Source organism: Benincasa hispida, chromosome 5 (genome assembly GCF_027475165.1).
Source record: "Benincasa hispida cultivar pf3 chromosome 5, pf3_genome.v1.1, whole genome shotgun sequence".
NCBI classification, from domain to species: Eukaryota; Viridiplantae; Streptophyta; class Magnoliopsida; order Cucurbitales; family Cucurbitaceae; genus Benincasa; species Benincasa hispida.
The window spans coordinates 19,500,033-19,514,495 of NC_143482.1; the positions used below are offsets into that span (position 1 = coordinate 19,500,033).

The 14,463-nt window shown below is 30.5% G+C and overlaps 1 protein-coding gene across 1 annotated transcript; it reads left to right on the forward strand.

The window, feature by feature from the left end:
• The first annotated feature begins 1,446 nt into the window (after positions 1 to 1,446).
• LOC150035954 (QWRF motif-containing protein 7-like) lies at positions 1,447 to 6,684 on the forward strand. Its single transcript, XM_090314111.1, has 5 exons — positions 1,447 to 2,142; positions 2,722 to 2,958; positions 4,755 to 4,844; positions 5,539 to 5,649; positions 6,408 to 6,684. Exons 1-5 carry the CDS (start codon positions 1,570 to 1,572, stop codon positions 6,477 to 6,479), a joined length of 1,083 nt encoding a protein of 360 aa, XP_090170237.1. The 5' UTR covers positions 1,447 to 1,569; the 3' UTR covers positions 6,480 to 6,684.
• The last annotated feature ends 7,779 nt before the right edge of the window (positions 6,685 to 14,463 follow it).

A 14,463-nucleotide genomic window follows, 5' to 3' on the forward strand; every position in this document is an offset into this window, starting at 1 on the left:
ATAAAAATGGTTTAGTTGTAAAAAGTCATCATTAATGAACATATGAATAATCTATCGATAATATACATAAAAATTGTTCATCAACACAGTAAACATAAAATGTCTGATAGATAATGTTGCATCTATCAATGATAAACATGGAATAACCTATTAGTGCTTGACACACACATATATATCAGATGATAGATGTTTATCGATGATGGACTATTGATGATAAATGTTTATCAGATGATAGATGTTTAAAATATTATTAACTAATAAATATATATATATAATGGTCTGTCGATGATTGAAGTTTATTCCACACAGATAATATAAATAGTATGTCAATGTAGTTCCAAAAATTTTAAAAATTATCATATTTGTAAATTATTTATTTGACACACTTGCAAAATATGACAAGCAATTTTACTATCCATTATAATCATCCTAAAATATTTGATTCCAAAGTGGATCCAAATATCTCTTGCTATTGCATCTTTCCCTTTCAATGCCTTCATATATGCAACTTTAGAAAGTCAAGTTACTACCTACCCCATTGTAATCATCATAATGTCTGGTGGTTCTTCATATTTATCAAGAGCATATAAACCAGAAAAATAAAATAATAATGATATCTCTAAGCTTTCTTTCATTGAATCTAGTCTTTGTTATTTAAACCCAATTCAGAGTTTATAACTAGCTACATTTGAACTCAAAAAAGAAGGAAAAAAAAATAATTACATCCTATAGCACTTTTAGGTCTAATAATTAAGTGTATAGATATATCGTAAAAGAATTATAAATATAACAAAATCTATCAGTGATAGATTATATCGCTGATAGATTCTTATTAATAATATAGTCTATCGATGATAGATTCTAATGATATAGTCTATCTTTGATAGACTGAGAGTTGAATCTAAATTTTGTTATATTTGCAAATTTTATTGCATTATACTATATCTGTAAATATTTTTAGGCATTATTGCTATATTTGTAACTGTCTCATGTACTGATTACAAATTAGATTAAAAAGTGAGTACTGAATTATTATTAGGGACAAGTGCTATCAAATGCACCAAAGTATTTTTCTAATCAAAATGAAACAAAATCCAAAGTATAGAAATAAAAATGATATTTTATCTCCTTTAGTGGATGCTGAGATGATATAGGATGTGGGGAGTTCGGATGTCTAGAGAGTTCTGATGTTTGGAGAGTTCTGATCGAGTATGAACGATCGAGTATGATCAAGTATGTTCAAACACTGAGATGATATACGATATATGAAAGGAAAATGACGTTGAGATACGAAACACGTTCCGCAAATGGGCCCACAAACAATTAAAATCAGTGAGATAGGATAATGAGTCTCCAAATACTGAAATGATATAGGAATATGAATTTCTAATCTAATATTAAAATAATAAAGTCAACCTAACAATGATGAGAGAGATCTTTATTGTTGTGAAGCTGGTGGCTTGCATTTCGCCCGAGTCTCTCTCAACGTGCTCTCAACTTCTCTCTCTGTCTCACTCACTACATATACATTTCTCCATAAAACCAACAACAAATATTCCCACACCACAAATGGACAACACACGCATACGCCGTCCAAAATCCCCCGCCCTTCCCCCGCCGCCGTCGCCCGCCAGCCTCGTCCGCAGCAAAAGCCGCTCCTCCGCCGCCATAACCCTACCCGAGAACAACTCCTGCGCCGCAAACACAAGCCAACGCTCAAACATCCACCGATCAAAATCAGTGACAAAGTCAAGAACTAAGAACAAGGATGAGGAGAATTTAAACCCCTTGAATTGTAAAACCAAGGCTGGCTTTACCAAGCCCTTGAAGTCGTCCCCGGCGACTTCCCCATCTGCGTGGGCTCTGTCACCGGGCCGGTCCTTGGGCTCTCCCTTTGTTTTATCACCGCTGACTGCGGTCGAGCCTGCGGTGGTGGATGGACGGAGAGGGAAACTAGGTGGTCAACGAGGTGGTGCTGTGAGCGGAGTTTTGAGGTTTTTTAGACCAAAGAAGGCCGCAGCGATGACGGCGGAAGCGGAGGAGCTTCATCGTTTTAGGATTTTGCAGAATAGGTTGTTGCAATGGAAGTATGTTAACGTTAGAGCTGAGATTTCCATGGCTAATGTTAAAACACTTGTTCAGGTATTACTTCTTCATTTCTTTTTACCTTCTACAATTTAGCTCTAAAAAACTAAGGCCCGTTTATATATGTTTAGGTCATATCAAGCTTAATCCTAAATCAAACATTCTATATGTTTTATTCAATCTAAGTATAGCTTTTTAGGTCATATCAAGCTTAATCCTAAATCAAACATTCTATATGTTTTATTCAATCTAAGTATAGCTTTGTGTTTAGGGCACATGATTTTTAATTCAAATTCCCAATTTCCATGTTGTTGAATTCAAAACCCTTCTATGCTTCTTTCTTTGTTTTCTTTAAGTTCAACAATTACAAAGAGAGGGATCAATCCATCAATCTTTACGATGGTAATTATTGACTATGATTTTATCTATTGAGCTATATTCGAATTGGCTTTATCTTTTACTTCAATAGTTTATCTACAAGTAATAATTCATATTTGAACATATTCACAGGATGAACACTCAATTGATAATCACTCGTTACTCTTCTAGTTGAACTAAAATATTTTCAAGAGAGTAAAACGAACCATAAAGATAAAAGGATAATAATAATGTTGGGTTTGTTTATTTTTTTGACAGGACAAAATATTCAGTGTGTGGCTTCACAACTTGAGAATGAGAAATCGCATCTTAGAAAAACGAATTGAAGTTGAAAAATTAAGAAAAGAGATCAAATTATACAGAATAATCTTCCCTCAAGTTAGTCTCCTCAAGCAATGGGCAAAGTTAGACAAAAGAAACCAAGAATCAATTGGAAGCTTAGCCTCTGTTCTTTCAACACTCTCACTCAGACTCCCTCTACTCCATGGAGCCAAGGTACTTAGTTAAATAATATTTCTCCACCTTTTCTTTTTTTCTTTTTTTCTTTTTTTCTTTTCATAATTCTTCATTTCTTCATGAAATTACTTTTGGAGGTGGAAGTAATTTAGAAGAGAAATTTGAGAGAGAACAATACTTAAGTGCAACAAGTATCATGTTCCCTTTTTTCTATCTAAAGAAAAGTATCTTTTTAATATAATAAAAAAAATAAAAGTAAAAATTGACAAATGTCAATTTTTTATTAGGTGTAGCCTAGGTGCACCGAAAAAGTTTCCTTTAAGAGAGAAACTACTTTTGCTATTAATAATTCAATATTACAAAATCTACATTACTAGACACCTTAGTTTTTAATTACTTGACGTTTCTGTGGAAAAAAACGTCAAGTAATATGATTTGGACATAAAAATGTCAAATAAAAGGGTTAAAAAAGTGGAGATTGATGGAATATTTAAGATATTTTCACTTCTAATTTTTTTTCTCATACAAACTAGTTAGCAACCCTAAATTTAGGGTTACGATTTTGCCACACATTATGATCTAATAGTTACAAATATCACTTTAAAATATTCTTTATAATTACACTTTTTTATAATATATTCTAGGTAATTTTACACTATATTTTAAGCACCTCATACAAATAATTTATCTAAAATAATATTCTAATATTTAATACTTCTAAAAATTAAACTTTTGTTTTGAAGTAGCCTCAAATAATCCTAACCCAAAATCAAGATTATATTTTAACAATAATTTCGTCCTTAATTTTAAATCTTAATTATATGCTGTGTTTGTTGATAATACCTTAGATCCAAGTGAAAGACACGACAAGTTTTTAAAATATGTATTGGATTGGTTCATTTTTACATAAATGTGACTTACCAATAACCTATGAATAAGTGAAAAGTTGCACAAAATAAAGTGGTATAGTCATAAAAGAAGGTCAAAATTTAGGCCTTTAAATATAGCATATTGTTGCATTTGTTGTCTTTATGTTGCCAAGCCTTGCAACATACTAGTGTTTATTATTACTATTAGTATTATTACTATTCTGTTATTTATATGTCAAGTCATACCAAATCAATAATTATTTGTCTAAATAATAAGTCAAGTCATTATCTAGTAATTAATGATCTTTAAAACAAAATTTATGGGTATAAATTTGGCAAATTAGATGAACGTTTTTAAAGGTTCAGAGACTAATTAAGGCCACCTTTACTAAGGAAAAAAGAAATAAATCAATGGTAATAAAAAAAATTGGACTCATTTGATTATATATGTTGTTGTTCACCTGTATTTCGTACTCGTAGTAAAATGTGGAACCTACTAAAAAATTGGACTCATTTGATTATATTTTTTTGTTGTTGTTCACCTGATATCAATCCCATTACGTTTCAAAATTACATGGACCTACTAGCCGATCTCATTAACTTACCGTTACGGTTATGATTATTGTTACTGTTACATGAAAATTATGAATTTGCCACATTTACTAGTCCTATTATCGTTTGTCTCCAAGCGATAACAGTAACAGTAACGATCCAATAAATGTGACGGTATTTATAATTCTAAGTAGAAGTGATAAAAAACAATCCAATTAAATTTATGATTGTGTCTCATTACGATTGATCTATCAATAATACTTAGCACCAAATTTTATTACGAATTAGTAAACGTGACCTAAATAGATATTTTTATTAAATTTGAGACTAAATTTAGTTTTCCAAAGTTAATGTTATACCCTGTTTTGGAAAAGGGTGTTGTTATTATAAGTACTGAATTTGAATTAAAAACAGATTGACATAAAGGCCTTTGAACAAGCATTGAGCATGGCCATGGAAGTGATTACCAAACTAGAGGCAATGATCACCAAAAGCACATTCCAGGTTCATCTCTTTTCTAACATTTGATGAAATTTAAAGTAAAAAATAGAAATTGACAAAATGATTTGATGTTGAAATTTTAGTTTAACAAATATATTGACAATTGATTAAATGGATTAAATTAAAAGTTTATCGTAAAAATTAATAGATTATAGTAGATAAATTGATTAAATTAAAAATTTATGGTGTAATTACAGCAAATCATATAATTTAGAGAGTGATTAATCTAATTAAGAGTTTTAATAGAAAGAATTTCAAATATTATTTTAAATCAAGTAAAAAAAATATTGATTTATTATTAATTAAGAGTGTGTTTGGAATATAATTTTAAAAATGAGTTATTTTCGAAAAAATAACTAATAGAAGGAGTTGATTGCAAAAAAAAAAATTTAGCAATAGGAGTTCAAATGGATAAAATGATTAAATTAAAAGTTTATGGTGTAATTACAGCAAACCATATTATTTAGAGATTGCTTAATCTAATTAAGAGTTTAGAGGTTTAATAGAAAGAATGTCAAATATTATTTTAATCAAATAAAAAAATATTGATTTGTTATTAATTAAGAGTGTGTTTGGAATATTTTTTTAAGATATTATTTTAAAAAATAAATTATTTTCGAAAAAATTAGACTGTTTGACAATTATTCTAAATTACCTTTAAAGTTTATTTCTTTTTAATTTTATAAATAAATTCTAGCAATTGGAGAAAAAGTTGTACATGCTAACGGAGCGGCTAAGCATATTTAAAGAACAGGAAGACAGCTTGGAGAGGTTGGAGGAGGCTGTATGTTCGGTCACCACCTTAGTGGTACGTGTTAATATATATATATATATATATATATAAAGTTTGTTAAATTTTAATTCATATATTTTTAATTATTTAATTTTAGTCTTTATAATTTTAATAAATCTTAAATTTTATCTACAATGATAGTTTATTGTTGTTTTATCAAAAAAAAAAAAAAAAAATCGTTATCTATAATTTTTTTTTAAAAAAACAGGAAGTTATTTTAAATGAATTTTTTTTGAAAATATTTACAAATATAGCAAAATGTGATACTCTATCAGTGATAAATACTGATAGACATCTATTATTGTCTATTAATAATAGATAATAGTACTCTATCAAGTGTCTATCACGGATAGATAGACACTAATTGGATAGTGATAGACACTTATAGACATCTATTAGTGTATATCAATAATAGATGATAGTATTTTATCCGTGTCTATCAATATTTGTAAATGTTTTGGTTCATTTTACTATATTTGAAAACAACCCTAAATAATATTCACATATTTTATTTTTTTCATGAAAATTCTATTATTATTTAATCAATTTCAACAAAAGAAAAAAATTTCAAGGGGCTAAATTTAAGATTCGTTAAAAGCTCGAAGACTAAAATTGGACAATTAAAAGTATAGGACTAAAATTAAACAAATTTGGAACAAAATATTATTTTAAAAAAAGAAAAAGAAAAAAAATCCATTTGAACTCCTATTTATTTGTTGCTAATATTTCTCTCTCACCCTTTATTTTTCATTGTTATTTCTATTTTCATACAGGCGGCGGAGAATAGTATTAGAATACAACTCATACAAGCAACAAATTCAAGCAAGAAGGATCCTACTAGTTAAGATTTGTTTTCACATTTTTAATGGCCATAAGTGAAATGGAAAATTAGGCCACCTTTTTTAATTATAGTGATAGTTATAATGGCCCCTTCAAATTTTCAATTTGAGCAAATCCCTATGTAAACTTACAATATCATTCAAATTATGTCCTATCTTGCTTATCAATTGAAGAATTGCAACGATTTTGAAGGTGCTTTTTGCATTTTAATTGTTTCTATCTACAAATGATAATAATTAAAAAAAGATTTGAATATAAAAGCTTGTAGACAACCAAAATGTGTTGAGAAATAGGGGAATACTAATACAAGAATGGGATACAATCTTCTGTTTAGCTAATAACGAAACAGACAATACTACCTCCAAGAAATATTAGCATAAAATTTTAATATCTATATTGAATAGATAAACACTAGGATCATTCATGACAAATTGTCAAGAATAACATACCAGATTCCATTGCAAAATTGATGATAGCTTCAAGATGATGATGGATGACTATGGTCTTCCCCAACCAAAACTTCGAATGCCCTTAGTGGGATCTCCCTAGAAGGGATTCAAGAAAGACGGAGTGTTTATTACTTTGGTATATTGGGGACCATAGCCCTAAGGTCTCTTTATATACTATACTAGTTCAATTAGGGTTAGGGTTCCCATTAAACCCTAATTAACTAGGAATAGGCTTCTACCCATTAAGTCCATACTCAATTAGGAATCTAGGGTCTTAATTAATTAGATCACATAATAGAGCCCAATCTAATAAAATAAACGAATGTGATAAATTATTAATTCACATACATAGCCCATACTTTAATTAAATATATTATTATTTAAATATGTCTAACAAGAAATACACAATAACTATTTATATTTATCCGTCTATCATGGGCCAATTGCCCAATCAAACATATGTGTATTCTATCAACCTCTGGTAGTTTTCAAATAACGCAGTATTCTTTTGACAACATGTCAATGTACAATGGTGGGTGTGTGAAGAAATTATTAAACCTTATTAACGGCAAAATTGAGATCAGGATGAGTGAGTGTTGCCCCAGATAACTATGATCAACTTGTTTGTAGGTTCAAATTACTCAGCAATAATGGTCAACTTCACTTCAAGACTCAGGAAAGACTGTATGCTTCAAACTTCAAAACTCTTCATTCGTTTAACTGAATGCAACTCAATTTTGTAGACGAAGCTCCAAAGAACTAGACGATAGTTCAATTATGTAAACGATAGCACGAAGCACTAGATGATCGTGTAGACGATAGTTGTGTAGAATTAAATGATCGTATAGACAACAGCTGAGGAACTTGACGATCGTATAGACGATGCAGTGCAGAGCTAAACAATCAGGTAAATGATGCGAGAGGAACTAAACGATCGTGTACACGATACTTAAGTAAAAGCTAGACGATCGTAAAGAAGGAAAGAAAGAACACAAATATTTAAGTCATTTAGCCAAAGGCCTACGTTTACTGTGCAACTCGGGAGGATCCCTTTTATCACTTCTTCTTTAAACTTCTTACAGAATGAATATCTTGCTCTCTCTCGTTCAAGTTATTCTCTCATTCGTTTTCTTTTTATACCGGCGTTTATTGTCAACAAAGAAACTTTGATGGTTACAACAAACATAATAGAAAGAAGATGACAACAATCAACTGACAGCATCTTTATTTCTTTCGTCTCGGTTCTTTCTGTAACAGTGAGGGTGCAAATACCGAAGAGAGCACCCACAATGCTACGATACTATTTCAGGTTAAGAAGCAGCTCTCCATTGGTGCAGTCTCAGACTTATAATCATGCATGTTAGCTCGCTGAAGAAGATCTTCAACATATTTACGTTTACAATGTTAGAGTATTTAATATTAATGTAATAACATTCTACACTATGTTACTTAGTTATATTATTTCAAATGTAAAGCCCCATCGGGCCTTAGCATGCATGTAGTATTTAAGTATGCTTTTTCTCTGCTCCACTACTTTAAATGTCCTATAATTTCACTCCTTTATTGTCTTGATGTTCTAATTCCACATTTGGTTAGGTGTTTTTCTCTTGTAATGGCTTCAACTTATCCTCAACACAAAAAATGTTCGAATATTTTTCAAATGTTTTATCTTTTTTTTTTTTTTTCCCTCTCGACAACCTTTCTTCAAAAGAAAAAAGAAATCAGAATAATGGGCTTCTTCTTCTTGCCTATTAAATCTTAGAAAATGTCAGCTTTTACTTGCAGACAATCTCCCAAATCTTCTCTTTCTGTCTCCTTCTTCATCTTCCTCTTGAATATTTCTCATCTCTCTCTGATATTTTGCCAGAAACATCACATATTTTAACTCTTTCCCAACATCTTCCAACTCTTTCTTTCGACCTCAATGAAAAGGGAAAAAAACAAAAAAACGATATTTTCTCTTCTTTTAACACAGGGTGATAACATCTAAAATATGTTATCTTGTTCTGCTTAATTTAGGTTCATTCCTTGATTTTATAAGTTTATTTCGTGATTTTACGGATCTCAGAATCAAAGAGGGGGTTAGAGGTCTTAATGGAACTAAAACGAACCAAAACGGAGCCCTAAAGCATCAATTAAGAAAAGTGTAGAAAAATTACCCAAATCCCACTTGGGTACTTGGAATTTTTTATCAATTTTGAAGGGAATCAAATTTCTGTAGAAACTTAAGATCGCGTTGCATTCAGTTTTTTCCTTTTAAAAGAAATAAAATTACAGTAGTCCATACAAAGAACAATGGGGAATAAACATTATTTCAGCATACTATTGAAGATGGATAAAAGGAAAAAACGTCGCTCACCTTTGTAGAATCCCAAACTTCTAAAAAAAAATCATTTTTTTTTATTATGAACACCTCTTCACGATCAAGAACACCACCGTAAGAATAACCTTGTTATTCAAATCCAAGGATTTGATGAGTGGTCTCCAATACTTGGAAGAGTAAGAGTTAGAGAGAAAATAGTGAGAGAGTAGCTAGAGAGGATTTTTGGGGTGGAGACTATGTATTTTGCACAAAAATGAGTTCCTTACCTTAAATGGGCTATAACAATATATTTATATGGAGAATGATTTTGTATTTCCTTTTATACCCTTAGTACTAATTAATTAAATAATTATTATTTAGTTAATTGACACACTAATTAAATGATCATACATCAAATCTTATTTCATATACAATTAATTAATCAACATATTAACATCAAATATATATATGTATCCATCTCTTTACTATTATAATTAATTAATTTTTCATGAATCTAATTCACTTAAATTTAATGTCTAAATCTCATTTAAATATTTCTCTCTTATATAATTTGGATTATAGATCACATTTATAATTAACCATAATATATTAATCTCATTAATATAAAATTTCATAAATTGATTTGAGCAATTTAAATCATTCCTCATTACTATCCTTTAGCGAGCTAACAAGGGACCTTATGCACCTATAGATTAGAAGCTCCAATGATATGATATTAATTAATTAAACTCTTTAATTAAATTAATCAATATTCATTAACTGCTGGTCGATCCACTAAATACCAACAGTTGTACTCTTTGCACTATAGATGTATTTATTTGTCCATGGATATAACCAATCAACAAGGAATCGACCCTTCACAAATCACTCATAACTGCAACTGGGTCAAATGACCGTTTTACCCCTATAGTTACATATAACTCCGTAAGTACTATTTATTTCTCTAATGAATAAATAGTTTATAGTCCAACCATAAACTAACACCTCTCGAGCCAGTGAGAGGTTGAAGCCTCATTGTTCAAGATCCGGAATCAACTATTAAGGTAGCAATTTATTTACTTTCTCTAAGATTAGAAATGAGTGAACTCTATCTTGTGTAGTTGTGTTCCCAACTCCTTATTTGGACGAATTCCCATAATGATTGGCTTGTTGAGTCGGCTAACATAGACACTCTCACCCATACAGATCAAAAAATTGTTTTCATAAATAGGAGCTTACAATTCACTCAAGATTAAGATCAAGCTACCGTAAAATGTGAGCCTCTTCAAGTAACGGTATTATATAGAGATACTATTCATTTCGTGGTCCGATCTTATATAAACTCTTTGTTAGAATACCCCCGCTCACATGTCTCCACATGAATGATTAGGATCAGATCATTTGTAGCACTTTACAACAATTGTAACAACTAAATGGGTCGTATTCGCAGTGTCACCAAGATAAGGTACCTAGCATTATCCATCTACTATAGACCATTTAAGTTATTATTTAAACATGATCCAATTGTATGTCAACCACATACATGTTTTAAGTTACATGAAATAACCTTGGATCTTTGTTTATTAGATTGAATTAATGCAGTCTAAATGTTAATAAAATACTTCTTATTTTAATAAGTGTATGATATGTATTTACAAAATACAAGATACATGAGAGGACACCAAATCCAACTATTTATCGAATATTTTGAGTTGAAATTATTTCATAAAATTCTTGTTTAAATTATTTGCTAGCAAAAAGTGTGTTCATTTTTTAAATTTGACCGACCTTAAGAAAAAGTTTAATTAATTTGAATAAGCCTTATGCACCACTCCTCTAAAGTTGGCATATACCTCTCCTACACTAGGGAGCCGAAGCCAAAGGGGTGTTAAAAAGTTATGACCTGAATAACTTAAAAGAATCAAGCTAAACCCTCACCACTATGGTCACGACCCAAGATTGAAGCATCATTAAAGTCGACACGAGAGATTGAAAAGCACTTGAAAAGAACTTTCGTTATCTTTTATTTAGAAGTTTTTTTTTTTCTTTAAATCTTATGTTGTTTGCTAGTGTTTTTCAGAATTTAGCAAGAAAACAAAATTCGGGAGTCAAAAGAACCAAATTCGGGCAAAACTCCCAAGACTTGAGATGAAAAAAATTAAGAATGGAAGAAAGTTGGGGAGTCTCGTTGTGCTAAAGATAGAATGGGCGTTAAAAAGGATTGCTACAACACAACGTGCAGAGCTACGGTGGTGGGGGAAAGCATTGCGGTGCTACGGTTGATGGAAGCTTCACATTGACTAAAGACCAAGACAATGTCACAACGTTAGTTCTATTTTAGGAAAAAAAAAATAATTTACAGCTTAGGAAATTCTCTTATAAGTATTAGGACTTTTAGCTACCTTCAATCATGAAATTTTGGAGCCCTAAAGTGAGTTTTTCTGCAGGAAAGAGTTGAAAGCGTGAACGGAATTTGTTGGAGGTCATTTGTGATCCCAAGGTACAAATTAAGGCTTGATTGACGGTATGCAACGGAGGAGAGTCACTTCGACAGTAGTTCTTCCCTATTTATTTTTCCCTTTCTTTATTGTTTATATTCGTTAAATTTCATGCAAGCATGTATTTGATAATCATGAATGGCTAGACTCTTTTGTTCTAGATTGTTGAATCATTTATTTATGGACTTGAGTTAATGCACGGTAATTTTATGGATATTGTGGAATGGGATGTTTTTCAATACTATTGTTTTTATCTTTGTGTTGGTTGGTCATCAATGCATGTTAGGTTGAATATTCAATTTGAAAAATTGTATATTTAATTGGACTTATAGTATTGGATCATTATAAAATCTATTATGAAAATAGTTAGGTTGATAATGAAAGTTTGTCATGACTATTCTTTAAACATTCTTCTCAATTTAGTTTCAAGAAACTAGTAATCAATTATGTTTTTTTAAAAAAGATTGCTATTGAAAGATAATAAACCAAAAAATGATTTCTTGATTTAAGCATATTAATCTCACAATAATCTATAGAAACCTTTGCATGACTTAGGGTGTGACTTAGGGTGTGTGTAGATTTAACTTTTTGAGTATTAAAAAATAAATCATTTTGAAAAAAATTGATATATTTGAAATCGACTCAAAATAGCTTTTGAAGTACATTCAAAATTCATTTAAAATCGTTTTTATTAAAAGAGTTTTAAGATATCTTTTTAAAAAATATATATTTTTTCTCTAGTCAATCCAAATGAGCTCTTAATGAAGTAACCAATTAAATCAATACCCTAGGATACTTTCATCATCCAAATTTAATTTCAATCTTTATTTTCTAATTTTACTTTTATTTCAAAAATGCAAACCAATCATTTTGTTTCCATCCCTTAGATAAAATTGATACAATATTAAAATAGTTAGACTAAATCTGTGTGTTTGAACCCTGAGGATGATATTTGGTCCCTCTTGATCGTTTTTCTATCTATTACTTGATGAATGCGCTTGCACTCCATTAAAGATCACCTCCAATCCTGATATCAATGACTCTACAGCAGAGGCCCTGAACACTAGTCCTTACTTGTTAAGTTTGCCTTCGCGCCTTCTGACGAGCATTGTGGTCTAGCTAAATGTTAAGATCGACTTCGCAAGGTGCCTGATGATAAAAACTAGGAACCTCTTCACCTGAAATGGATAGAATTCATAAACCAAACCTTCTCGGAACAAGTTGGTCAGACGATAGATCTTGTCGTGGAAGTATCAGTCATCGGGGATCGACGGGACAAGCGAAACGCACCTAAAATGTATGTTATTTGCCCTTAATTTAGAATAGTTTTTACATGATTCTTTTTAGAGTTGACAGGGTTATGTTTAGGATAGAGATTAAATATAGAAATGAGTAAAAAAAAAAGACCTAAATAAGTCCAATGAAGTCAAACCAAGCTAAGCATCAAAAAGAGGGAAGAAAAGATGGAAGAAAATATAAATATGTGGAAAAGCAGGGTAGCATCGAGCATAGCGCCACAGCGCTACCTGCGGCGAAATTTTCCGAGAAGTTTATGTGCAGATTTCTACCGCCAATCATCTTTTGTACCCCATTAGAAAAAGCTTCTGACTGTCGTCCGACATTGTTTGTGCATCATAGAAAGGTATGACTTTCCTTACTTTTGGAAAATCTTGCATATTTAACCTAGGGTTTTTGGCTGACCTCTAAATCGAAATTTAGAACTTTTTAGGCCTAGAGAGAGGGTTTAGAGCAGAGTATGGAGTCTTCTTGATAGTAGAAAGATCGAAGATCGTTTAAAGGCCAAATTCATCATGGACACGCGATTTGAAGTCGGATAACTCTTCTTTCCATTTTATATTCTTGAACTATTTTATGTATTTTGGTATTCTTGTTATGGTTCTGTCTATAGAAGTCATGTTAGGCTAAATTTCCCATAGTTTTAGGTGAAAAGATATGTGAGTACCTATTGCAGAAAAGATCGCGTCCTAATTTTAATTTTACATAACGCACAAAGAACATATGTGACGTAAATAGAATATACATGATCAATTAAGCATACATATGCATAGAAATTAAGAAGAAAAAAGATTCGGAAAATGTACCCTTACGATTTCCTCTCAAAAAGCTACAAACACGAACAATAAAAAACATAGCAACAAGTATTAAGAAACAACATACACCACACGTGGAGGCCTCGTTATTCTTGGGGTAGAGAACCATAGAGGGTTTGTGGGCTTCTTTGAATAGTTTGGAGAGGGAATGATTTTGTTATGAGAGAAAAAAACTTACCAAAACTTTCAACAACTTCAATATTTTCAACCCAAAAAAAAAAAAAAAATAGTGTTTTTCGTCTAATTTTTCTTTCTTGCTCTAGAGCGGGAAATTTTGGTAATGCATAGTAAACCTTACAACTCCAACACATTTTAGAGTATTTATAATAGTGTAAGTGGAAGATGAAAGATTTTTTTTTTCATTTTCCAAATAATAACAAGAGAAGCTATTGAAGAAAATGAAAGATTCATAAGTTATTTGAAGAAAATGAAAGGTTTATGTAATTAAAAATACATATAATTAAATAAAACTAATTTTTATTTAATTAATATGTACTTTAATTAACAACCTATTTTATGTAATTAAAAAACACAAATATAATTAAATAAAACTAATTATTATTTAATTTATATATATACTTTAGTTTGATATTATAAAAATAAATTCTCTCAATTATTAATATGAATCA